The sequence below is a fragment of the Prionailurus viverrinus genome, chromosome C1 (genome assembly GCF_022837055.1).
Source record: "Prionailurus viverrinus isolate Anna chromosome C1, UM_Priviv_1.0, whole genome shotgun sequence".
Classification (NCBI taxonomy): domain Eukaryota; kingdom Metazoa; phylum Chordata; class Mammalia; order Carnivora; family Felidae; genus Prionailurus; species Prionailurus viverrinus.
The window spans coordinates 27,494,198-27,520,916 of record NC_062568.1 but is presented as its reverse complement, the minus strand read 5'-3'; the positions used below and the strand labels follow the sequence as shown (position 1 = coordinate 27,520,916).

The 26,719-nt window shown below is 37.4% G+C and overlaps 1 protein-coding gene across 4 annotated transcripts in view; it reads left to right on the top strand.

The window, feature by feature from the left end:
* LOC125171931 (cytochrome P450 20A1) overlaps window positions 1–26,051 on the top strand; it is a 79,285-nt gene extending 53,234 nt beyond the window's left edge. For all 4 annotated transcript variants that reach the window (XM_047869199.1, XM_047869200.1, XM_047869201.1 and 1 more), the window contains 4 exons: window positions 3,900–4,011; window positions 6,022–6,086; window positions 23,532–23,621; window positions 23,785–26,051. In XM_047869199.1, coding sequence (XP_047725155.1) covers window positions 3,900–4,011; window positions 6,022–6,086; window positions 23,532–23,621; window positions 23,785–23,935 — 418 coding nt within the window. In that variant the 3' untranslated portion in view covers window positions 23,936–26,051. The remainder of the gene's footprint in view (window positions 1–3,899; window positions 4,012–6,021; window positions 6,087–23,531; window positions 23,622–23,784) is intronic.
* The last annotated feature ends 668 nt before the right edge of the window (window positions 26,052–26,719 follow it).

Below are 26,719 nucleotides of genomic sequence, written 5' to 3'. Positions count from 1 at the left end.
GGTCGCTCAACTGACTGAGCCACCCAGGCGCCCTAAAAAGATATTTTTTTAATAACAACTGTGACTGAGGTGTTGAAGTCTGAGTCTGGATAGCGGGTGACCAACCCTACCTTTGTATTTACCTCTTTTAACTATAGAAAAGAAGATAGGGAGACTTATCTTACAAATTCTTCAAAATGTTGGAAGTTTTATTCATTACCTTAAATTTAACCCTTTCATTTTATTTTTTTAAATTTTTTGATGTTTATTTATTTCTGAGGGAGTAAGAGAGAGAGTGCAAGGGGAGAAGGGGCAGAGAGAGGGGGAGACCCAGAATCCAAAGGAGGCTCCAGGCTCTGAGCTGTCGGCCCAGAGCCCAATGTGGGGCTCGAACTCACGAACCATGAGATCATGACCTGAGCTGAAGTCACACGCTTAACTTACTGAGCCATCTAGGCTCCTCATAACCTTTCATTTTGAAAGTAATACATAATTGTCTTTTGAAGTTTTTATAATACAGAAGTGTATGAAGTAGAAGGTGAAGGTTTTTTGTAAGTGTACACTTAAGAGATAACAACTGTTAACTATTTTTACTATTTTTCCAGCTTTTTCTGTGCATATATACATATATATTTAAAATAAAAAATTTCAAAATATTTTAAAATATAAAAATATAAATCTTCTGTAAATTTAATTTTTTCTCTAAATATTTTATGGACAGTGTTTTTATATATGTATAACTCCACCACATCCAATCAGTTATTAGGTTTGTTGTTTGTACTTTCCAAACACATTTTAGTTGGAAGTTTGATTTTAATTCTTTTCATCGCCCCCACTCTATTCAGACCACCATCAACTTGCGTGGGATATTTCAACAGCCTTGGATCTTGGTCCCCTCCAGTCCATTTTCCAAGTTGCTACTGGAGGCTGTGACTACACACTGTAAACACTGGGTGCTTTAAACATACAGATAACCTAGGACCAATTCTATACCAACAATCTCCAGGCATCAGTTTTCAAAAGCTTCTCAGATAATTCTAATGTTGAGAATTACTGTGCTAGTGATTTTTCTATACCTAGGGAGTCAGCATCTGGGCAGATGACTCCCTAATTTAAAAGCCTTCAGTGACTTCTGGTTGCCCCTAAGATAACATTTAAACTCACCAGTGTAGCTTATGAGGCATTCTAAGAGCTGGGCTTTGTATTCTTCTCCCATCTTTTCTCTTATTATTTGTACCTTTTCATATCTAGGATTTAGCTATACTAAAATTCTTTTGTTTCTGCAAAGCTGCAGTAGTCTTTCTTATCTTCTGGCTTTTGCAGACTACTCCTTTGTCTAGATTCTCTCTTCCTTTGTCTTCTAGCTAACGCCTTCCCCCCCCCCCCCCCCCCCCCCGGCAGGTCTCAGCCTAAAATGCTTATTTCTCTGCAAAGTCCTTTCTTTAGTTAGGTGCTCCTGCTATGCCATATGTTATCCAAATCCCTGAACTTCCTTTATCATAACCATTAGTATGCTTTTTAAATTGTCATCCTTGATGTCCCTACCTCCTTCTCTTTCCCTACCAACTAGACTTTGAGTCCCTTTGTGGGTGTCTGTCTTGTTCACTGTTGTAGTTCAGTATCTAACATGGTGCTTCTAATGTAGTAGGTACCTAATAAATAACTTGTTCAAAGAGGAAAGGAAGGATTTGCCTCCTTTGTTTTTGTTGTTTTTAGACATTATAAACAGCCAACTTTCCTACACTTGTATTTTTGTTAATATTTCCAATTGTTTCTATTAATAAAGTCCTAGAAGTGAGATTATTATTGAAGGATATATACAGTAACTTAGTATTTACGATAAGGGGCTGTGGACTAAGACAGACCTAGCTTTGAATTCTGTTGACACCACTTCCCTGCTGTGTTGATCTTAAATAATTGCCTCATTTTATGGGTCGCCTGGGTGGCTCAGTCTGTTGGGCATCCGACTTCGGCTCAGGTCATGATCTTGTGGTTTATGGGTTCCAGCCCCACATTGCACTCTTTGCTGACAGCTCAGAGCCTGGAGCCTGCTTTGGATTTTGTGTCTCCCTCTCTCTCTCTGCCCCTCCCTTGCACTCTGTCTCTCTCTCTCTCTCTCTCTCAATAAAAAAAAAAATCGAAAAAAAACTAAAAAAAAAAATAGCCTCATTTCTAAAAATCTGTAAAATTAAAATAATAATAGCATCCATGAGGTTTAAATAAGGATTAAGTGAGATAGTGCATAGAGAATATTTAATAGAACTGGCTTATGATAAGATTTCAATACATTTTAGCTTTTATTCTAATTGTGTTGTACACTTAATATTTTTATACATTGCCAAATTATCCTTCAGAAAGGGTGTACCAATTTATATTTCCAACAACTGGATATAAATGTCTTTTCCCCATTTAAAAAACATATTTATTTTTGAGAGAGAGTGCAAGCCAGGGAGGGGCAGAGAGAGAGAGGAAGAAAGATGATCCTGAGCAGGCTCTGCACTGATAGTAGTGAGCCTGATATGGGGCTTGAATTCATGAACCCTGAGATCATGACCTGAGCGAAAGTCAACCCACTGAGCCACCCAGACACCCCTCTTTTCCCCATTTTTTATTAGTGTTGTCTAATGTCATTCTATTTCATCTTTGCTGATCTGTCAAGTAAGAAAAAAGTTGCTATAGGGGTGCCTGGGTGGCTCAGTTGGTTAAGCATCCGACTTTGGCTCAGGTCATGATCTCACGGTCTGTGAGTTCGAGCCCCACGTCAGGCTCTGTGCTGGCAGCCCAAAGCCTGGAGCCTGCTTTGGATTCTGTGTCTCCCTCTCTCTTTCTCTCTCTACCCCTCCCCCACTCATGCTCTGTCTCTGTGTTTCGAAAATGAATAAACGTTAAAAACTTTTTTTAATTTGCTATAATTGGCAATTTTTCCACCATTAAAGAGGTTGAGTATCACTTCATATGTTTGCAGGACATTTGTATTTTGTTGTATGTGAATTACTTTTTTATGTTTGTCCATATTTCTGTCAGGGTGTTTGATGATTTTCATTATCTATTTTTATTTTTATTTTTATTTTATAAATTTTTGTTTATTTTATTTATTTATTTTTTTATGAAATTTATTGACAAATGGGTTTCCATACAACACCCAGTGCTCATCCCAAAAGGTGCCCTCCTCAATACCCATCACCCGCCCTCTCCTCCCTCCCACCCCCCATCAACCCTCAGTTTGTTCTCAGTTTTTAACAGTCTCTTATGCTTTGACTCTCTCCCATTCTAACCTCTTTTTGTTTATTTTTTAGGGAGAAAGAGATAGAGAGAGAGCGAGCACGAGCTGGGGTGGGGCAGAGGGAGAGAAAGAATCTCAAGCAGGTTCCATGCCCAGTGCAGAGCCCCCATTGGGGCTCTATCTCATGACCATGAGATCATGACTCCAGCTGAAGTCAGGCATTGGACACTTAACTGAGTGAGCCACCTAGACGCCCCAATAATTATGGATTTTTAAAGAGCTGTTACGCATTGTGATAATATTTTTCCTAGTTGTTTTTCAGTTGTACTTACAATTGCAAATATGTTACATTTTCATACTTGGATTATTTGTATTTTTCGTTATGATTTCTGTCGTGTCAATATTTTTATTTTTATTTTATTTTAAAAATAAAGGATTTTTGCACTCAAATATAAAAATAACTGTTTTGAGTTTTCTTCTGGTACTTTTAAAGTTGTTTTCATTTGTTTAAATTTATACCTACCTGGACTTTATATACCTCTAATACATAACTTATTTTAAAACACATTAGAATTATGATGTGACTATTTCAAATTAGGAAGATTATTAAAGTTGTTGAATGACATTTTAAAATGTATGTACATTTCAAACTGCCTCTCCCAGAGTAAAAATCTGTAAAAGTGTTTTTTTTAAACAGATATTGTCGGCAAGTACTTTGTGAAACAGTTCGGACTGCCAAACTGACTCCAGTTTCTGCCCGGCTTCAAGATATTGAAGGAAAGGTTGACAAATTTATTATTCCTAGAGAGGTAGGAAATATTTGTTATACTTACTAACTCATCTAGTTGTTCTTTTCAACTCTTTTAGTGTGTATTTTTAAATTGTATTGTCTAAAATGTCCAATAAATTATACCTGTTATTAAATCAAAGACACGGGGTACCTGGGTGGCTCAGTCGGTTAAGTGTCTGACTTTGGTTCAGGTCATGATCTCATGGTTCGTGGGTTCAAGCCCCATGTTGGGCTCTGCACACACAGTGTTAACCGTGCTTGGGATTCTTTCTCTCTGTCCTACTCTCTGCCCTTCCCCCACTTGTGCTCACTCACTCTCTCAAAATAAATAAACTTAAATAAAATAAATGAAGCGGGGCGCCTGGGTGGCGCAGTCGGTTGAGCATCCGACTTCAGCTCAGGTCACGATCTCGCGGTCCATGAGTTCGAGCCCCGCGTCGGGCTCTGGGCTGATGGCTCGGAGCCTGGAGCCTGTTTCCGATTCTGTGTCTCCCTCTCTCTCTCCCCCTCCCCCATTCATGCTCTGTCTCTCTCTGTCCCAAAAATAAATAAACGTTGAAAAAAAAAATTAAAAAAATAATAATAATAAATAAATGAAGGACACAGTTATTTTAAATAATAATAACATATGCTGTTTTAAAGTCTAAATAATAGAAAGGCTTCCTTCCTCATGTGTGCTACTATTAATACTAAAGTATTTTTGTAGATCTTTTTCTATGTATGTATATTCCTCTGTGTGTGTAATATACATATATGTATGTATTTTTTTTTTTAATTTTTTTTTTCAACGTTTATTTATTTTGGGGACAGAGAGAGACAGAGCATGAACAGGGGAGGGGCAGAGAGAGAGGGAGACACAGAATGAGACAGAGAGAGACAGAGCATGAACGGGGGAGGGTCAGAGAGAGGGAGGCACAGAATCTGAAACAGGCTTCAGGCTCTGAGCTGTCAGCACAGAGCCCGACGTGGGGCTCGAACTCACGGACCGTGAGATCATGACCTGATCCGAAGTCGGCCGCTTAACCGACTGAGCCACCCAGGCGCCCCCATATATGTATGTATTGTAAAAACTGAATTTATATGTGAAAGGTTGTTTTTCATATATCCTTCATTAATTTGCTTCTTTAATTAAGTGTATCATGACTATTAGTACAACTGGTGTTTAATACAGATCCAACTCATTATTTTTAATGGATGTAGAGTATTCATTCCATTGTATGAGTGTGTTATGTAGTTTATTTAAGCAGTCTCCATTGGTTGAAATTTAGATTGACATCATTTGTTTTGTTATTACAAACTGTATACTTGTATAGGTATTGAGTAGAGAGAGCCTTAGAAATAAGAGTTTTGGGGTCAAACTGCTTATGTATATTAAATTTAAGTTGCCCTCTAAAAAGCAGTTTATATTTTTAGCAACAGTGTATGAGAATGCTTTTTCTGTCCATATCCTTACCACTTCAGGATTTATGAACTTTTTACACATTTCTTATATGACATACTATATCATTATTTTAATTTGCTTTTCCCTGATCATTGGAATGATTGAGCAGCTTTTCATGCATATTTAACAGTTTGTATTTCTTCTTTTGTGAATTACGTGCTTCTAACTTACTCTTTCTTCTAGTAAGCTTAAATGTCTTTTTGTGTATTGTACATACTAACTGTCAATTATATGGGAAATGTGTTTTTCTTATTATTTTATTTATTAAACACTTATTATGTGTTTCTTATTATTTATCTTTCACTGGTGATTTTGGTCTGTTTTGTTTTGTTTTAACTGGATGCAGGTTTTAAATTTTCATAGTTAAATCTGTTATTCCTTTATGACTTCCAGATTTTGACAAACTTAGGGAGGCCTTCCCCACTATAAAATCATCAAAATAATGGCCTGTGTTTTCTTCTTTTACTTTCTATTTTTATTCTGTATTCATTATCTGTATTAAAAGAGCAATTAGGATGAGTCGGCTTTCTGGCAGTCACTTCATCTCTGTTAGACCTTTACTAACTAGAGTAATTTTTTTTTTTGCAGACTCTTGTTCTTTATGCCCTTGGTGTGGTACTTCAGGATCCCAGTACTTGGCCATTACCACACAAGTATGAAATATCTTTTTTTATCCTTGTGATTATTGATTCTCATGTGTTTGCATGTTTCGCATTCCTTTTCTAAATTTTGAGGAGAAAATTTAATATGTGACAGTGATATAACATAAGAAAGCCACTGCTTTCTCTTTATATCTTCTGTTCACTATTTCACTCATGAATCTGCTATCTGTTTCTCTTTGTCTCTCCTATTATCACTTTTTTTAAGGTTTATTTATTTATTGAGAGAGAAAGAGAACGCTAGTGTGAGCAGGAGGAAGGGCAAAGAGAGAGGAGGGAGAGAATCTTAAGCGATCTCCATGATCAGCATGGAGTTTGACATGGGGCTTGGTTCCACAACCCTGGGATCGTGACCTAAGCGAATTTATTTATTTATTTATTTATTTATTTATTTATTTATTTATTTATTTATTTAACGTTTATTTATTTTTGAGACAGAGAGACAGAGCATGAACGGGGGAGGGTCAGGGAGAGGGAGACACAGAATCTGAAACAGGCTCCAGGCTCTGAGCTGTCAGCACAGAGCCCGACGCAGGGCTTGAACTCACTGACCGCGAGATCGTGACCTGGCTGAAGTCGGACGCTTAACCGACTGAGCCACCCGGGAGCCCCTCTAAGCGAATTTAAAGAGTTGGACACTTAAGTCACCGAGCCACCCAGGTGTCCCTAAATCTAATGCTCTTGAGGTCAACGTAATATGTTTCCTATCATTTTAGAACTGCATAGTATTCTATTAAATGGATATACCAGAGTTGTTCAACCTTTCACCCACTGGAGAACATTTGAGTTGTTTTGGTAATGAAGCTGCTTTGAACATTCATGTAAGGGTTTTTATGTGAACATAAGGCTTCATTTCCTTGGGATAAATGCCCAAGAGTGCAATTGCTGGGTCATATGGCTAGTGCATGTTTAGTTTTGTAAGAAACTGCCAGGCTGTTTTTCAGGGATTCTCAGTAGTTCATTATGGTTTTTAGAAGTTTTCTTTTTGAGTAACTGATGTTAACACATTCTCCCTATAGAAAAATGTCTGGATATGATTTATTTATAAAAATAAATGCATAGAAATACATTATTACTGTTACCATATTGGCAATATGTCAGAGCAAGAAAATCCGGGTCAAATTCTATGATTTTAATGGACAATAATGTAAATACTACTCTATAGTAAAGGATGAAATACTATCAACTTTAAAAACTAGACTATTACAAAATTCTCAGCTGAAAAGAATGAAGACAAATGTCAAAACCTCAGTGTGGACTGGGACCAAATGGTGACATAGCAGGCTCCTGAATTTCCCTCCAGAAACATGGCAGCACTCAATGTTGCCATGCATGGAGCAAATCCCTCTGAGAGAAATCCAGAAACTAGCTTAGTGACTCCAACACAATGGGGCAAATGAGAAAATATCCACATTAAAACGTGTAGGAAAGGATGAGGCACACTCTTACCATAAACCTACCCCCAGCACAGTGCCATATAATTGGGAGGGAACCCCCAACTGCCAGCTTCTCCCTGAGGATCAAAGGGTTTGGACTGTACTCTTACTGCCCCAAATTGAAGACTCTCACCTGAGATTTGGGTTTCCAAAACATGTAGCTCTAAAAGCCACCAGGGCTTGTGTTGATGAGTCCCACAGGCTTATACCACAGAAGCAGGCTCCCCCCCCACCTCCAAGAAACAATTCTTAAAGGTGCACAATGGGAGCATAGCACTTGCTGTGGCTTTTCCTCTAGGGCTCAGCACAGAGGAAGGAGTTTGACTGGAAATTTTAGAAGCTGCTGCCTGAGGGTCTAGCTTTTAGTTAGCACACATCTCCCTGTAATGGCCATGATGCTTCCTGAAACCTAGGGGAGCAAGTGGGCATGACCTAACCCCACTTCCAATTCACCCCAACAATAAAACCACGTCAGAGGACTCTCCCTTAGCACACATTTAGTGGCCTAACTTTTACAGCTGCTATCTGAGGGATATGCCCCAAATTACCTGTGATAGCTTGGGTTCTTGTATTCATAATTTCCATAGGATAATAGCAAACAAAGAAGTAGTTGTTAATAGGCATGCAGGTACTTACTGTGGCTAGCTCCCAGAGTTCAATCCAAAGGAGGCGGGCAAATGCCCATATTTCAGTCTTTATCTGGAAGGGGTTTGACTGCTTTCACATTGACAAAGTGTGATCCATAATCAAAATACCAATATTATTTTACACAGAACTAGAACAAGTAATCTTAAAACTTGTATGAAATGACAAAAGGCCTCGAGTAGCCAAAGAATATAATTCAACATAATAAAGTCCATATAGGACAGACCCACAGCCCACATCATCCTCAGTGGTGAAGAACAGAAAGCTTTCCCTCTAAGATCAAGAACAAGACAGGGGCACCTGGGTGGCTCAGTCGGTTAAGCATCTGACTTCAGGTCAGATCATGATCTCATGGCTCATGAGTTCGAGCCCCACATCAGACTCTGTGCTGACAGCTCAGAGCCTGGAGCCTGCTTCATATTCTGTGTCTCCCTCTCTCTGCCTCTTTCCCACTCATGCTCTGTCTCTTTCTCTCAAAAATAAATAAACATTAAAAAAACAAAGAAAACAGAGATGTTCAGTCTCACCACTTATATTCAACATAGTACTGGAAGCCCTAGCCACAGCAGTCAGACAAGAAAAATAAATAAAAGGCATCCAAATTGGTAAGGAAGAAATAAAACTGTTGCTATTTGCACATCTCATGATATTATATATAGAAAACCGTAAACACTCCATCAAAAAACTACTAGAACTAATAAATTCAGTAAAGCTTCAGGATACAAAATTAATATACAGAAATCTGTAGCATTTCTGTACACTAATAATGAACTACCAGAAAGAGAAATTAAGAAAACAATCCGATTTACAATTACATTAAAAAAAACAAAAAAACAAAACTAAAACCTAGGGATAAATTTAACCAAGGATTGAAGGACCTATGCTCTGAAAACTATAAGACACTAATGAAGGAAATTGAAGATATATAAATAGAAAGGTGTATCATGCCCATGGACTGGAAGAATACTGTTAAAATGCCTATACTACCCAAAGCAATCTAATTCAATTGAATACCTATCAAAATACCAGTAGTGGGACACCTGGCTGGCTTGGTCAGTGGTGTGTGCGGCTCTTAATCTCGTGGTTGTGAGTTCAATCCCCATGTGGGGTGTGGAGATTACTTTTAAAAAATCTTTACAGGGGCGCCTGGGTGGCGCAGTCGGTTAAGCGTCCGACTTCAGCCAGGTCACGATCTCGCGGTCCGTGTGTTCGAGCCCCGCGTTGGGCTCTGGGCTGATGGCTCAGAGCCTGGAGCCTATTTCCGATTCTGTGTCTCCCTCTCTCTCTGCCCCTCCCCCATTCATGCTCTGTCTCTCTCTGTCCCAAAAGTAAATAAAAGTTGAAAAAAAAAATTTAATAAAAAAATCTTTACAAAGCGGGGTGCCTAGGTGGCTTTCTGGGTTGAGCATCCGACTTCAGCTCAGGTCATGATATCATGGTCTGTGGGTTTGAGCCTCCTTTTGGGCTCTGTGCTAGCAGCTCAGAGCCTATAGCCTGCTTTGGATTCTGTGTCTCCCTCTTTCTTTCTGCTCCTTCTCCACTCACAGTCTCTCTTGCTCTCTCAAAAAATAAATAAACATTAAAAACAATTTTTTTTTATTCTTGAAAAAAATACCAGTAGTGTTTTTCACAGAACTAGAATAGATAATCCTAAAAGTTGTATGGAATGATGAATAGCCAAAATAGCCAAAGCAGTCTTAAGAAAGAAGACGAAGCTATAGGTATTACAATCCCAGATTTGAAGTTACAACAAAGTTGTAATAATCAAAACAGTATGATACTGGCACAAAAATAGGCACATTGATCAATGGAACAAAATTGGAGGTAGAAATAAACTCATACTTATGTGGTCAATTAATCTACAATAAAGGAGGTAAGAATACCCACAGTGGGGAAAGACAGTCTCTTCAATAAATGATGTTGGGAAAACTGGACAGCTATATGCAAAACAATGAAACTGGACCACTTTCTAACATTTTTTTTAACGTTTATTCATTTTTGAGAGACAGAGCGTGAGTGCGGGATGGACAAAGAGAGAGGGAGACACAGAACCTGAAGCAGGCTCTAGCCTCTGATCTGTCAGCACAGAGCCTGATGCGGGGCTCGAACTCGTGGACGGCAAGATCATGACCTGAGCCGAAGTAGGACCCTTAGCTGACTGAGCCACCCAGGTGTCCCAAAACTGGACCACTTTCTTACACCATACACAAAAATAACTCAAAATGGATTAAGGAACTAAATATGAGACCTGAAACCATAAAAGTTCTAGAAGAGAGACAGGCAGTAATTTCTCTGAAATTGGTTGTAGCAGGTCCTCCTAGATATGTCTTCTGAGGTGAAGGAAACAAAAACAAAAGTAAAATATTGGGACTACATCAAAATAAAAAACTTCTGTACAGCAAAGGAAACAACCAACAAACTAAAAGCCTACTGAATGGGAGAAGATATTTGCCAATAACATATCTGATAAAGAGTTAGTATCCAAAATATGTAAAGAACTTCTACAACTCAACACTCAAAACCCAAATAACCAACAAATGGGCAGAAGGGGCACTTGGGTGGCTCAGTTGGTTAAGTATGCAACTCTTGATTTCGGTTCAGGACATGACCTCAGCGGTTTGTGAGACCAAGTCCCAGGTCAGTCTCCTGTGCTGACAGTGCAGAGCCTGCTTGGGATTCTGTCCGTCTCTCTCTCTCTCTGCCCCTCACCCCGCTCACACTCTCTGTCTCTCAATATAAACATTAAAAAAATAATTAAAAAAAAAATTAAAAATGGGCAGAAGAAATGAACAGATATTTCCCCAACAAGACATATAGGTGACCAACAGACACATGAAAAGATGTTTAACATTACTCATCCTAAGGAAATGCAAATCAAAACCCACAATGAGATATCACCTTACACCTGTCAGGATGGTGGAAACCAAAAACTCAAGAAACATCATGTGTTGGCAAGGATGTGGAGAAGAAAAAAAACCCTCTTGCACTGTTGTTGGTACTGTAAACTGGCACAGCCACTGAGGAAGACAACATGGAGGTTCCTCAAAAGATTAAAAAAGGAACTAAATACCCTATGATCCAGTAATTCCACTACTGGGTACTTACCCAAAGAATACAAAAACACTAATTCAGAAGGATATATGTATTCCTGTGTTTATAGCAGCATTATTTACAATAACCAATGTATGGAAGCAGCACAAGTGTCCATCAATAGATGAATAGATAAAGAAGATGTGGTATAGATTGGAGGAGCCAAGATGGTGGAACAGCATGAAAGTTTTTTGTGTGTCTTGTGTCCATGAAATACAGACAGACCAACACTAAACCATCCTGCACACCTAGAAAACTGATTGGATGATTAACACAACAATCTGCACAACCTGAAGCACAGAATTCAGCAGGAATTCACCCCAAAGGAGCTCAAAGAAACGACAGCCAGGGATTTAACCAACACAGGTATAAGCAAGATGTCTGAACCAGAATTTAGAATCAAGATAATAAGAATACTAGCCGGAGTCAAAAATAGATTAGAATCCCTTTCTGCAGAGATAAAAGAAGTAAAAACTAGTCAGAATGAAATAAAAAATGCTATAACTGAGCTGCAGTCACAGATGGATGCCGCAGCAGCAAGGCTGGATGAGGCAGAACAGAGACTCAGCTATATAGAGGACAAACTTATAGAGAATAATGAAGCAGAAAAAAAAGGGAGATTAAGGCAAAAGAGCACGATTTAAGAATCAGAGAAATCAGTGACTCAATAAAAAGGAACAACATCAGAATCATAGGGGTCCCAGAAGAGGAAGAGACAGAAATGGGGGTAGAAGGGTTATGTGAGCAAATCAGAACAGAAAACTTTCCTAACCTGGGGAAAGACACAGACATCAAAATCCAGGAAGCACAGAGGACCCCCCATTAGATTCAACAAAAATCGACCATCAACAAGGCATATCACAAAATACTGTATCACAAAAGTCAAATTCACAAAATACTCAGGCAAGGAGAGAATCATGAAAGCAGTAAGGGAAAAAAATTCCCTAACCTACAAGGGAAGACAGATCAGGTTTGCAGCAGACCTACCCACAGAAACTTGGCAGGCCAGAAAGGAGTGGCAGGATATATTCAATGTGCTGAGTCAGAAAAATATGCAGCCAAGAATTCTTTATCCAGCAAGGCTGTTATTCAAAATAGAAGAGATAAAAAGTTTCCCGGACAAAAATTAAAGGAGTTTGTGACCACTAAACCAGCCCTGCAAGAAATTTTAAGGGGGACTCTCTGAGGGGAGAAAAGATGAAAAGATAAATACATACATGCATGCATGCATACATACATACGTACCAAAAGCAACAAAGATTAGAAAGGACCAGAGAACACCACCAGAAACTCCAACTCTACAAGCATTATAAATGGCAATAAATTCATATCTTTCAGTAGTCACTGTAAACATTAATGGACTCAATGCTCCAATCAAAAGACATAGGGTAACAGAATGGATAAAACAAGATCCATCTATTTGCAGTTTACAAGAGACCCACTTTAGACCTAAAGACACCTTCAGATTGAAGATAAGGGGATGGAGAAACATCTATCATGCTAATAGTCAACAAAAGAAAACTGGAGTAGCCATACTTATATCAGACAATCTAGACGTTAAAATAAAGACTGTATCAAGAGATGCAGAAGGGCATTTTATCGTAATTAAGGGGTCTATCCACCAAGAAGACCTAACAATTGTAAACATTTATGTGCCAAATGTGGGAGAACCCAAATATATAAATCAATCACAAACATAAAGAAACTCATCAATAGTAATACCATAAAAGTAGGAGACTTCAACACCCCACTCACAGCAATGGACAGATCATCTAATCAAAAAATCAACAAGGAAACAATTTCTTTGAATGACACACTGGACCAGATGGACTTAACAGATATATTCAGAACATTTCATCCTAAAGCAGCAGAATATACATTCTTCTCCTGTGCACATGGAACATTCTCCAGAATAGAACATATACTAGAACACAAATCAGCCCTAAGTAAGTACAAAAAGATCAAGATCATACCATGCATATTTTCAGACCACAACGCTATGAAACTCGAAATCAACCACAAGAAAAAATTTGGAAAGGTAACAAATACTTGGAGTCTGAAGAACATGCTACTAAAGAATGAATGGGCTAACCAAAGCAGTTAAAGAGGAAATTAAAAAGTACATGGAAGTCAATGAAAATGATAACATTACAACCCAAAACCTCTGGTACGCAGCAAAGGCGGTCATAAGAGGAAAGTATATAGCAATCCAGGCCTTCCTAAAGACAGAAGAAAGATCTCAAATTCACAACCTAACCTTATGCCTTAAGGAGCTGGAAAAAGAACAGTAAATAAAACCCCAAACCAGTAGAAGACAGGAAATAAACATTAGAGCAGAAATTAATGTCATCGAAACCAAAAAACCAGTAGAACAGATCAATGAAACCAGAAGCTGGTTCTTGGAAAGAATTAATAAAGTTGATAAACCACTAGCCAGTTTGTTCAAAAACAAAAAGGAAAGGACCCAAATAAAATCAAGAATGGAAGAGGAGAGATCACAACCAACACAGCAGAAATACAAACAATAATAAGAGAATATTATGAGCAATTATATGCCAATAAAATGGGCAATCTGGAAGAAATGGACAAATTCCTAGAAACACATACACTACCAAAACTGAAACAGGAAGAAATCGCAAATTTGAACAGACCCATAACCAGTAAGGAAATCGAATCAGTAATCAAAAATCTGCCAAAAGACAAGAGTCCAGGGCCAGATGGCTTTCCAGGGGAATTCTACCAAACATTTAAGGAAGAGTTAACACCTACTCTCTTGAAGGCGTTCCAAAAAATAGAAATGGAAGGAAAACTTCCAAGCTCTTTCTATGAAGCCAGCATTACCTTGATTCCAAAAGCAGACGGAGACCCCACTAAAAAGGAGAACTACAGACCAATTTCCCTGCTGAACGTGGATGCAGAAATCCTCAACAAGATATTAGCCAACCGGATCCAACACTACATTAAAAAAATTATCCACCACGAGCAAGTGGGATATACCTGGGATGCAGGGCTGGTTCAATATCTGCAAAACAATTAACGTGATTCATCACATCAATAAAAGAAAGGACAAGAACCACATGATCCTCTCAATAGATGCAAGGAAGCATTTGACAAAATACAGCATCCTTTCTTGATAAGGACCCTCAAGAAAGTAGGGATAGAAGGAGCATACCTCAAGATCATAAAAGCCATATATGAAAGACCCAAACGCTAATATCATCCTCAATGGGGAAAGAGGGAGAGCTTTCCCGCTAAGGTCAGGAACAAGACAGGGATGTCCACTCTCGCCACTGTTATCCAACATAGTATTGGAAGTCTTAGCCTCTGCAATCACACAACACAAAGAAATAAAAGGCGTCCAAATCGGCTAGGAGGAGGTCAAACTTTGACTCTTCGCAGATGACATGGTACTCTATACGGGAAACCCTAAAGATTCCACTGAAAAACTGCTAGAACTGATTTGTGAATTCAGCAAAGTTGCAGGATATAAAATCAATGCACAGAAATAGGTTGCATTCCTATATACCAACAGTGAAGCGACAGAGAAATCAAGAAATCGATCCCATGTACAGTTACACCAAAAACCATAAAATACCTAGGAATAAATCTAACCAAAGAGGTGAAAAATCTATGCACTGAAAACTATAGAAAGCCTAGGAAAGAAATTGAAGAAGACAACAACAACAACAAAAAAATGGAAAGAGATTCCATGCTCCTGGATAAGAAGAACAAATGTTAAAATGTCGATACTACCCAAAGCAATCTACATATTCAATGCAATCCCTATCAAAATAACACCAGCATTCTTCACAGAGCTAGAACAAATGATCCTAAAATTTGTATGGAACCAGAAAAGACCCCGAATAGCCAAAGCAATCTTGAAAAAGGAAACCAAAGCAGGAGGCATCACAATCCTGGACTTCAGGCTGTACTACAAAGCTGTAATCAAGACAGTATGGTACCGGCACAAGAACAGACACTCAGATCAATGGAACAGAATAGAGAATCCAGAAATGGACCCACAAACGTATGGCCAACTAATCTTTGACAAAGCAGGAAAGAATATCCAATGGAATAAAGACAGCCTCTTCAGCAAGAGGTGCTGGGAAAACTGGACAGCAACATGCAGAAGAATGAACCTGGACCACTTTCTTACACCATACACAAAAATAAACTCAAAATGGATGAAAGACCTCAATGGAAGACAGGAAACCATCAAAATCCTCGAGGAGAAAGCAGGCAAAAACCTCTTTGATCTTGCCCGCAGCAACTTCTTACTCGACACGTCTCCGGAAGCAAGGGAAACCAAAGCAAAAATGAACTACTGGGATCTCATCAAAATAAAAAGCTTCTTTCTGCACAGCGAAGGAAACAATCAGCAAAACGAAAAGACAACTGACAGAATGGGAGAAAATATTTGCAAATGACCTATCAGATAAAGGGTTAGTATCCAAAATCTACAAAGAACTTATCAAAGTCAACACCCAAAAAACAAATAATCCAGTGAAGAAATGAGCAAAAGATCTGAATAGACACTTCTCCAAAGAAGACATCCAGATGGCCAACCAACACATGAAAAAATGCTCAACATCACTCATCATCAGGGAAATACAAATCAAAACCACAATGAGATACCACCTCACACCTGTCAGAATGACTAAGATCAACAACTCAGGCAACAACAGATGTTGGCGAGGATGCAGAGAAAGAGGATCTCTTTTGCACTGCTGGTAGGAATGCAAGCTGGTGCAGCCACTCTGGAAAACATTATGGAGGTTTCTCAAAAAAACTGAAAATAGAACTACCCTACGACCCAGCAATTGCACTGCTAGGCATTTATCCAAGGGATACAGGTGTGCTGTTTCAGAAGGACACATGCACCCCCATGTTTATAGCAGCACTATCAACAATAGCCAAAGTATGGAAAGAGCCCAAATGTCCCTTGATGGATGAATGGACAAAGAAAATGTGTTATATATATACAATGGATTATTACTCGGCAATCAAAAAGAATGAAATGTTGCCATTTGCAACTACGTGGTTGGAACTCCAGGGTATTATGCTAAGTGAAATTAGTCAGAGAAAGACAAAAATCATATGACTTCACTCATATGAGGACTTTAAGAGACAAAACAGGTGAACATAAGGGAAGGGAAACAAAAATAATATAAAAAGATGGAGGGGGACAAAACAGAAGAGACTCCTAAATATGGAGAACAAACTGAGGGCTACTGGAGGAGTTGTGGGAAGAGGGGTGGGCTAAATGCCTAAGGGTCACTAAGGAATCTACTCCTGAAATCATTGGTGCACTATATGTAACTAATGTGGATGTAAATTAAAAAAAAGAAAAAGAAGAAGAAGATGTGATAATACCCAACCATAAAAAGAACAAAATCTTGCCATTTGCAACAATGTGGATGGATCTAGAAAGTATAATGCTAAGTGAAATAAGTCAGCCAGAGGGAGACATACAGTATACACTCATATGTGGAATTTAAGAAACAAAACGAACAAAGGAGAAGAAAAAGAGACCAACCAAAAACTAGAGTTTTCTTTTTTGTTTTTTTGTTTTGTTTTTTTGAGAGAGACAGAGTGTGAGCAGGGGAAGGGAAGACAGGCAGACACAGAATCTGAAGCAGGCTTCAGGCTCTGAGCTATCAGCACAGAGCCAGATGCAGGGATCGAACTCAGGAACTGTGAGTTCATGACCTGAGTTGAAGTCAGACACTCCTCCCAGCCACCCAGTCACCCTCAATAACTAGACTCTTAACTGTAGAGAACCAACAGATTTTTACCAGAGGGAAGGTGAGGAGGATGGGTGAAATAGATGAAGGGGATTAATAGTGCACTTACCTTGATGAGCACTATGTAATATATGGAGTTGTTGAATCACTGTATTGTACACCTGAAACTATTATAATACTGTATATTAACTATACTGAATTAAAATTTTAAATTTATATTTAAAAATTATTTAATAAATTAAATTAACAATCCTTTAATTTTCGTAAAGAAAAGATACATGCACTCCTATGTTTATTGCAATATTTAAAAGATTTTTTAAGTTTATTTATTTTGAGAGAGAGTGAGCAAGCAGGGAAGGGGCAGAGAGAGAGGATCCCAAGCAGGCTCCATGGTGCCAGCACAAAGCCCAGCACAGGGTTTGTTCCCATAAACCATGAGATCATGACCTGAGCCAAAACCAAGAGTCACATGCTTAATCAACTCAGCCACCCAGGTGCCCCTATTACATCATTATTTACAATAGCTAAGACGTAGAAGCAACCCAAATGTCTACTGATACATGAATGGATAAGGAAGATGTAGTGTATGTACACAATGAAAATTACTCTGCAGTTAAAGAGAGTAAAGTCGTGCCATTTGTGACAACATAAATGGACCTAAAGGGTATGATGCTAAGTGAAATAAGTTAGAGAAAGACAAACACCAAATGATATTTACTTGTAATTGGAACCTAAAAAAATAGAACAAATAGTTATGGACTCATAAATTCGGAGAACAAATTGGTGGTTGCTGGGGTTGGGAGGGGATAGGCAAAGAAGGTGAAAGGGATTAAGAATACAGACTTAGATTTATAAGTAAGTCATGGGGATGGAATCTACAGCATAGGGAATATAAGTCAATAATATTTTAATAATTTCTGTGGTGACAGATGGTAACTATACTTATGGTGAGCGTTTCATAATGTATGTAATTGTCAAATCACTATGTTGTACACCTGAAACTAATACAATATTACATGTCAGCTATACTTCAATTAGAAATTTTTAAAAAGGTTATCTAAATCAGAAAGAAGTAGGGGCGCCTGGGTGGCTCAGTCGGTTAAGCCTCCAACTTTGGCTCAGGTCATGATCTCGAGGTCCGTGAGTTCGAGCCCTGCGTTGGGCTCTGTGCTGACAGCTCAGAGCCTGGAGCCTGTTTCAGATTCTGTGTCTCCCTCTCTCTGACCCTCCCCTGTTCATGCTCTGTCTCTCCCTGTCTCAAAAATAAATAAAACGTTAAAAAAATTTTTAAAAATAAATAAATCAGAAAGAAGTAAAGTTGTCTCAATTTGCAGATGACATGATATTATATATAGTAAACCCTAAAAATTCTGCCAAAAATTGTTAGAAATAATAAACTCAGTAAAGTTGCATGACACAAAATCAATATGCAAAAATAAGTGGCATTTCTATATGCAACAATGAATTATCAGAAAGAAATGATATAATCCCATTTACATCAAAAAGTAAAATATTTAGGAATAAATTCAATGAAGATGAAAGATCTATATACTGAAAACTAAAATATTGATGAAAATAGTTGAAGTAGGAAAGATAATCTATGTTCTTGGATTGCAGTAATTAATAATGTTGAAAGTGAAATAAGGCAGTCAGAGAAAGACAGATATCATGATTTCACAAATATGTGGAATTTGAGAAACTTAACAGATGACCATAGGGGAAGGGAAGCAAAAAGTAAGATGCAAACAGAGAGGGAGGCAAACCATAAGAGACTCCTAAATACAGGGAACTAACTGAGGCTTGATGGGGGTGGGAGGTTGGAGGGTGGGGAAAATGGGTGATGGGCATTGAGGAGGGCATTTGTTGGGATGAGCCCTGGGTGTTGTATGTAAGTGATGAATCATGGGAATCTACTCCTGAAGCCAAGACTACACTGTATGTTACCTAACTTGACAATAAAATAATAATAATAATGGCAACCTAAATCTACAAAAAAAAAAAAAAAAAAAAGAATAATGTTGAAGTGCCCTTAGTAGCCAAAATGATTTACAGATTCAAGACAATTCCTTTCAGAATCCTAATATCGGCGTGCCTGGCTGGCTCAGTCAATGCAGTGTGCAACTCTTGATCTCAGGTTCGTAAATTTGAACCCCACATTGGGTATAGAGATTACTTAAAAATAAAACCTTAAATGCTTTTTCAAAATCCTAAGGTCATTTTTCACAGAAGAAATAAACAATCCTTATGTTCGTGTGGAACCACAAAAGACCCAGAATAGCTAAAGCAGTCTTGAGAAAGAAGAGTAAATCTGGAGGCATTATACTTCTTAATTTCAAACTATATTATAAAGCTTTAGTAATCGAAATAATGTGGTACTAGCATAAAAACACAGATCAGAGACGCATAGACACATAGTCCGTAAATAAACCCATACATATGTGGTCATTTTTTAAAAAATTTTTTAATGTTTATTTATTTTTGAGAGACAGAATGCGAGTGGGTTGGGACAGAGCGAGAGGGAGGCACAGAATCCGAAGCAGGCTCCAGGCTCCGAGCTGTCAGCATAGAGCCTGATGCGGGGTTCGAACTCACGAGCTGTGAGATCATGACCTGAGCTGAAGTCGGACATTCAAACAACTGAGCCACCCAGGGGCCCGTATGGTCAGTTATTTTTTAACAAAGGAGGCAAGAATAAGCAATGGGGGAAAGGATAGTCTGTTCAATAAATGGTTCTCGGAAACCTGGATATTCGTATGCAGAAGAATAAAACTGGACTCCTAACGTACACCATGCACAAACACAACTCAAAATGGAATAATACTTAAGTGTAATAGCTGAAACCCTAAAACTCCTAGAAGAAAACATAAGGGGTAAGATTCTTCACGTATATGTTGGAAGTGGTTTCTTGGATTTGACACCAAAAGCAAAGGCAGCACAAGTCAAAATAAATATATGGGACTACATCAGAATAAAAAGCTGCATAGTAAAAGAAACCATCAACAATATGAAAAGGTAACTTATGGAGTGGGAGAAAGTATTTGCAAACCACACATCCAATATTGGCTTAATAAAACTATTTAAGGAAGTCATACAATTCAGTAGCTGAAAAAGAATAACCCAATTTTAAAAATGGGCAAAGGACCCAAATAGACATTTTTCCAAAGAAGACATGCAAATGGCTGAGAGGTACATGAAAAGGTGCTTAACATCACTCATCAGAAAAATGCAAATATATACCACAATGAGAGATCATCTCACATATGTTGAGATTCAAAAAGATAAGACATGACAAATGCTGGCAAGGATGTGGATAAAAGGGAAGCCTTGTATACTGTTGGTGTGAATGTAAATTGCTACAACCACAGTGGAAAATAGTATGGATATTCTTCAAGAAATTAAAAATAAAACTACCGTATCATCCAGAAGTGCCACTTGCTGCATATATATTCAAAAGAAATGGTGTTGTCATCTTGAGATATCTGTACTTACGTATATCGCAGTATTATTTACAAGTATGAAAATGACTTAAGTGTCTGTCAGTGGGTAAATGGATAAAGAAGTGAATAGTCCACTCTATCTATATATCTGTATGTCTATATATAGATATATATATGTAGATATATTCCTCTCTCTATATATACCTGTATAGATAGAGTAGAATATTATTGAGCCCTAAAAAAGAAGCAAATCCTGCTACTTGTGCAACATGGATGAACCTGGAGGGCATAATACTAAGTGAAATGAGCCAGACAGAGAACTGCATTGTAGCACTTACATGTGTAATATGGAGGGGGGCGAGGGGGAAGGTCAAACACATAGAAGCAGAGAGTAGAATGGTCCTTTCCAGGGACTGCAGGTAGTGGTAGGGGAAAGAGAGCTGCTGGTAAAAGGGTACAAACTTTCAGTTATAAGATGAGTAAGGTCTGTGGATCTCCTGTATAATGTGATGACCATGTTTGATAATACTGTATAGTGTCATTGAGATTTGCTAAGATAGTAGAAATTAAGTGTTCTCCCCACACAGACACAAAATAGTAACTCTGTATTGTGGGGGGTGTGCTAATTAACTTAAGGGTGGGAATTCTTTCAAAATGTGTACATATATCAGATCATATTGTATACTTTAAATACATAACATTTGTCAAATATACTGAAAACTAAAAAAACCAAAATCCCTCAGTATTTAGGATTAAACTATTTTTAGTTTGGATTTCATTTTATTCTTAATCGTAAAAATTGTGAGGTGTTTTATAAAGTAATTGGAAAAATCAAGTTTTATTCTTTTTTAAAATCTAAGAACACATAGAGGTACCTGGGTGGCTCAGTCATTTGAGCATCTGACTCTTGATTTCAGCCCAAGTCATGATCCTGGGATCGTGGGATTGAGCCCCATGTTGGGCTCTATGCTGAGCATGGAGCCTGCTTAAGATTCTTTCTCTCTGCCCTTTTTCCCTACTCATGTGCTCACGCTGTCTCTCTCTCTCTCTCTCTCTCTCTCTCTCTCTCTCTCAAAATTAAAAACAGGGGGTGCATGGGTGGCTCAGTTGTTTGAGTGTTCAACTTCAGCTCAGATCGTGATCTTACACTTCATGGGTTTGAGCCTGGTCTTGGGCTCTGTGCTTACAGCTCGGAGCCTAGAGCCTGCTTCAGATTCTGTGTCTGCCTCTCCCCCCGAATTGTGCTCTGCCTCTCTTAAAAATAAATAAATAAACATTAGAGGGGAAAAATAAATAGAAACCGGGTATTTAAAAAAAATAAAATAAAAATAAAAAATAAAATAATTAAAAAAATAAAAACATGTAGATACCTTCAGGTAAAAATTTAGGGTCTCAGTTTTTAAGATAGTTTATAAAAGGTAAAGCTAATTGGGGTGCCTGCCTGGCTCAGTCTGAAGAACATGTGATTCTTGATCTTAGGGTCACGAGTTCGAGCCTCACCTTGGGTGTAGAGATTACTTAATTATAAATTTTTTATTTTATTTATTTTGTTTTAAGTAAGATCTATATGCAACATGGAACTTAAACTCACAACATTGAGGTCAAGAATTGCATGCTCCACCAACTGAGCCAGCCAGGCACCCCAGAGATTATTTAAATAAATAAATAAAAACTTTAAAAAAAAAAAAAAAAAGGAGGGGTGCCTGGGTGGCTTAGTCGGTTAAGCGTTGGACTGTTGATTTTGGCTCAGGTCATGATCTCATGGTTCATGAGATTGAGCCCCACATTGGGCTCTACACTGACAAAACAAAACCTGCTTGGGATTCTCCCTCCCCTCTCTTTTTGCCTCTCCCCTCTCGTGGTCTCTCTCTCTCAAAATAAATAAATAAACTTAAAAAAAAAGAAAACTTTAAAAAAAAGGAAAAGCCGATTTAATTTGATATAATTGTTACATGGACTGTAATGTAAGTCTGGTATATTCCAATTGTGAAACATAATTTACACTTTTTTAAAAGAAAATGAAAGCAGAATTATTTTTTTCCCACAGTATGGTTTAGGTCTTTTATTTCTCTATTTATTTTTAAGTAGTCTCAACACCCACCGTGGGGCTGGAATTCACAGCCCCAAGATCAAGAGTCCCATGCTCTACCAGCTGAACAGCTAAGCACCCGTGGTTTAGATCTTTTAACACTTGTGTGTTTTGTTTTGTTTTGTTTTGTTTTGTTTTGTTTTGTTTTGTTTTGTTTTGTTTTAAGAGAGAGAGAAAGCGGAGGAGGGGCAGAGAGAGAGAGAGGGAGAGAGAGAGAAACACAAGCAGTCTCTGCACTGTCAGCGAGGAGCCTGATTTGGGTCTAAATCTCTCAACCGTGAGATCATGACCTGAGCCGAAATCAAGAGTCAGGGACTTAACTGCCTGAACCACACAGGACCCCACGAAATACATTTGAATTGTAGAGACATTGTAAGATGCTTCACATTTTGATGAGATGGTCTTATGTAACAGATGTTTTTAATGCTCTTAAATTTAAATAATTCATTATGTGATTTTGTATGATTTAGCCTTATATCTCATAAAATGATGTACACCCAGGGGCGCCTGGGTGGCGCAGTCGGTTAAGCGTCCGACTTCAGCCAGGTCACGATCTCGCGGTCCGTGAGTTTGAGCCCCGCGTCAGGCTCTGGGCTGATGGCTCAGAGGGAGCCTGTTTCCCATTCTGTGTCTCCCTCTCGCTCTGCCCCTCCCCCGTTCATGCTCTGTCTCTCTCTGTCCCAAAAATAAATAAACGTTGGAAAAAAAAAAATTAAAAAAAAAAAAATGATGTACACCCAGTTACACTTTCATCCCTTGCTGATTCCAGAGAAATGTATTTTGTATCTATTGTGTAGAAATAATAAATTAAGCAGAAAAAGACTCAATATATGTTTAATAGTTTGAGAACATAATAGGTGAAATTGAAATACAATTTTGACAGCAGTTTTTATTTTTAACATTTTTCAGACTTTGTTAGATACCTATCTATGTTTTTATAGTACAAATAAGTAAGATGCCAGTGGAGCTGTTTTGATCTGCCCAAATCTTCTTTTTAGATTTGATCCAGACCGGTTTGATGACGAGTCAGTAATGAAAACTTTCTCCTTGCTTGGATTCTCAGGCACACAGGAATGCCCAGAGTTGAGGTGGGTGATAGAGAAAGGAAAGTAAAAGGAAAGATGCCAAATTTTATACTTAGAATTTTGATGATTACTGCTGAGGAGAATAAGCAACCTATATAATTATGTATAATTATATAAAAATGTAATTGTTCATCTTTAGTAATTGGTTGACTTTCCTCCTGTCTAGGTTTGCATATATGGTGACCACAGTACTTCTGAGTGTATTGGTGAGAAGGCTGCACCTACTTTCTGTGGAGGGACAAGTTATTGAAACTAAGTATGAACTGGTAACATCATCCAAGGAAGAAGCTTGGATCACTGTCTCAAAGAGATATTAAAATTTTATACATTCAGCTTTCTGGAGGAAAATGATGGTTTAGAAAAATCTGTATTAAATCCTTTTATAAACTAAGTAATACTGTGGAATATAAATACATACTAGTACTTCATTATGTAAATTTGGATTTTTGTATATCAGATTTTCTTAATTCATGATATACATTGATTCTTATTATATCAATATAATGATAATTTTAATGGGAACCTCTCTGCTTTTTTGTTTTATCACTTTCTATGCCATTATCTTCATATTATTTTTCTTTGATCTCTAATGCTCTTTTTTTAAATCTCTAATATTCTTGAAGAGAGACATTATTTTTGCACACTTTGGCAAGTCATGTTTTCTAAATATTTATAAAAGGGAAACATAATCCTAACTTCTTTTCATACTTCCAGTAAATCATTTTAATGGGGGAAAATAAGAACTTCCCATTATGTTATTTCTTGGGTTAAGATTTTTATTTTCTGAGTATAAATTAGTTTGTGTTTAGTCGTTATTAGTAGGTTTGAGTAACCTACCTTGTATTTGCTTATTTTTATACCTCCCCAGACAATACTGTTCATTTCATGACTTATACAAGGATCATCATTTTGAGCAGTTCTAAATCATTTGGAAACTACTACCATTGTTTTTGAATGTGTTTTTGAAGTGCCTCTCCTAAGGGACAAACTAAGATTGAGGCTTGTCTTTTCTTTTGTTTGGCTGGAAGTATTACTGGCACTATATTACTTCACCAATTCTCATTTGGGGAAACAACTGAATTCTACTTTGTTGTTATTATGTCATGTACTAAATATAATGAACTTCAATGATTAGGAAATGAGAGAGCACTAACCAAAAAAACAAAACCAAATTAAAAAGAAAACAAAACATGGATGAAAATAATTTGCAAAACATCTGATAGGGATAATATCCATATGATATATAAATAGCTCTTACAGATTGGTGAGAAAACATAATAGAAAAATGGTCAAAAGACATGAATAAACTATTCTTAGAGGAGGAAATAGCTATTAAAATTTTAGAAAAAAGGGTTAGTCCAACTAGTAAGTAAAGGAATTTGGGGGCTATTTTAAACACTTTAAGTATCTTTCAAAATTTTACTTATTTACACTGATAAGTTTTATATTTAATACTGTTTTATTGATAGCATTATAGTTTTGTCCACCTTTTCTGGTTACATTGTTCTTGAGAATTCTTTTAAGACAACAACTGAAGGAAATATGGCAAGTGCAGATAGAGAGGAAAGGAAGAAAAATGATAACTATTTGCAAATGGGTTTATTTTTGACACTGCTGAATTCCACTTGTAATTTTAGTTTCAAGATTGTACCCTAGTTATTGAGTTATTTTATGCTGTGTTTATGGTCAGATTGCCAACATTTTAGAACTAGCTAGGAGTGGTTAAGATAGAATTTAAGTAATTAGATGCAGCTTTTATTTCTGCCAAAAATATCTAATTTATGGAATAATTTAAATTCCAAAACTTTAAGTGAAATGTATTCTTAGTTTCCAGCATCATGTTGTTTCCAAAAAGGCACACTGTTAAGTTCCCACCTATCATTTTCTATGGTTTTGTGTGTATCCATATTTTCCTTTGTTATCCCAGTACCTTGATTGGTTTGGAAACTGGCAGTGGAAAGTTAGAGTAGGCAATTGATATGTAAACCAAGTGTCAGTAAAATCAGTTTGAGGTAAGTTGTATTTTAAAGCAAGTGAGACCTGATCAGCAATCATCAAGGCAAAAACAGAGTAGTTGAGCCAAAGGGTCAAGGAATTGGTATATTGCCAATATACAAGCCAATGTATTAATTACTACTGGTTTGAGTCAACGAAAATAAAAGAATCAGCTGAATAAGCACATTTTTATCCATGGTTATATGGCTAACTTAAAACATTACAAATAAATTATCTTCTAGAGGATTTTTTTAAAATAAAAATATTGTTAATTATGTATGAAATAGGTTATCCATTCACTGTTCTTACTTGACCCTTTGTATTTATCAAAGACTGAAATTATAGTAGCCTCAGTGTTACTCATGGCTAGTAGCATGACACTAAGCAGGACTCAAATTTTGTAGCTTTTTGGATTTTTAAAAACTATTTATTACCTGATTTTGATCTGCATTCTTTTTTTTTTAATTTTGTTTTTTTTAACGTTTACTTATTTTTGAGACAGAAAGAGACAGAGCATGAACGGGGGAGGGGCAGAGAGAGAGGGAGACACAGAATGGGAAACAGGCTCCAGGCTCTGAGCCATCAGCCCAGAGCCCGACTCGGGCTCGAACTCAAGGACCATGAGATTGTGACCTGAGCTGAAGTCGGACACTTAACCGACTGAGCCACCCAGGCGCCCCTGATCTGCATTCTTTTCAAATGTTAATAAGTTTATTGTTAAAAACACCAGCACAACACACATTTTTTATGGAAAGAAAGGATTCTTCCACACTTTGTGCTAATAAAATTCAAGACAGAATTAATTCTGTGCATGGGAAAAATGAAAAACTCACATACTGTTATATCTGGCCCACAAATGTGCAGTCCCATTTTTTTTATATAAGTAGATTCTATCTTATTTATAGACCCTATGTAAAAATGTGTTTGTCTTCTTAAAATATTACATATTTTAAAAACAAAATGTTCTATTTTTGTTATGAAAATTATATAAGTTTACTGTAGAAAAATCTTGGAAATACAGAAACAAAAATAACAAACTTAGTCACCTATATAGTCCCACTACTTGAAGTAAGCCAGTATTAAGCTTCTGAGGTAGATGCTTCTGT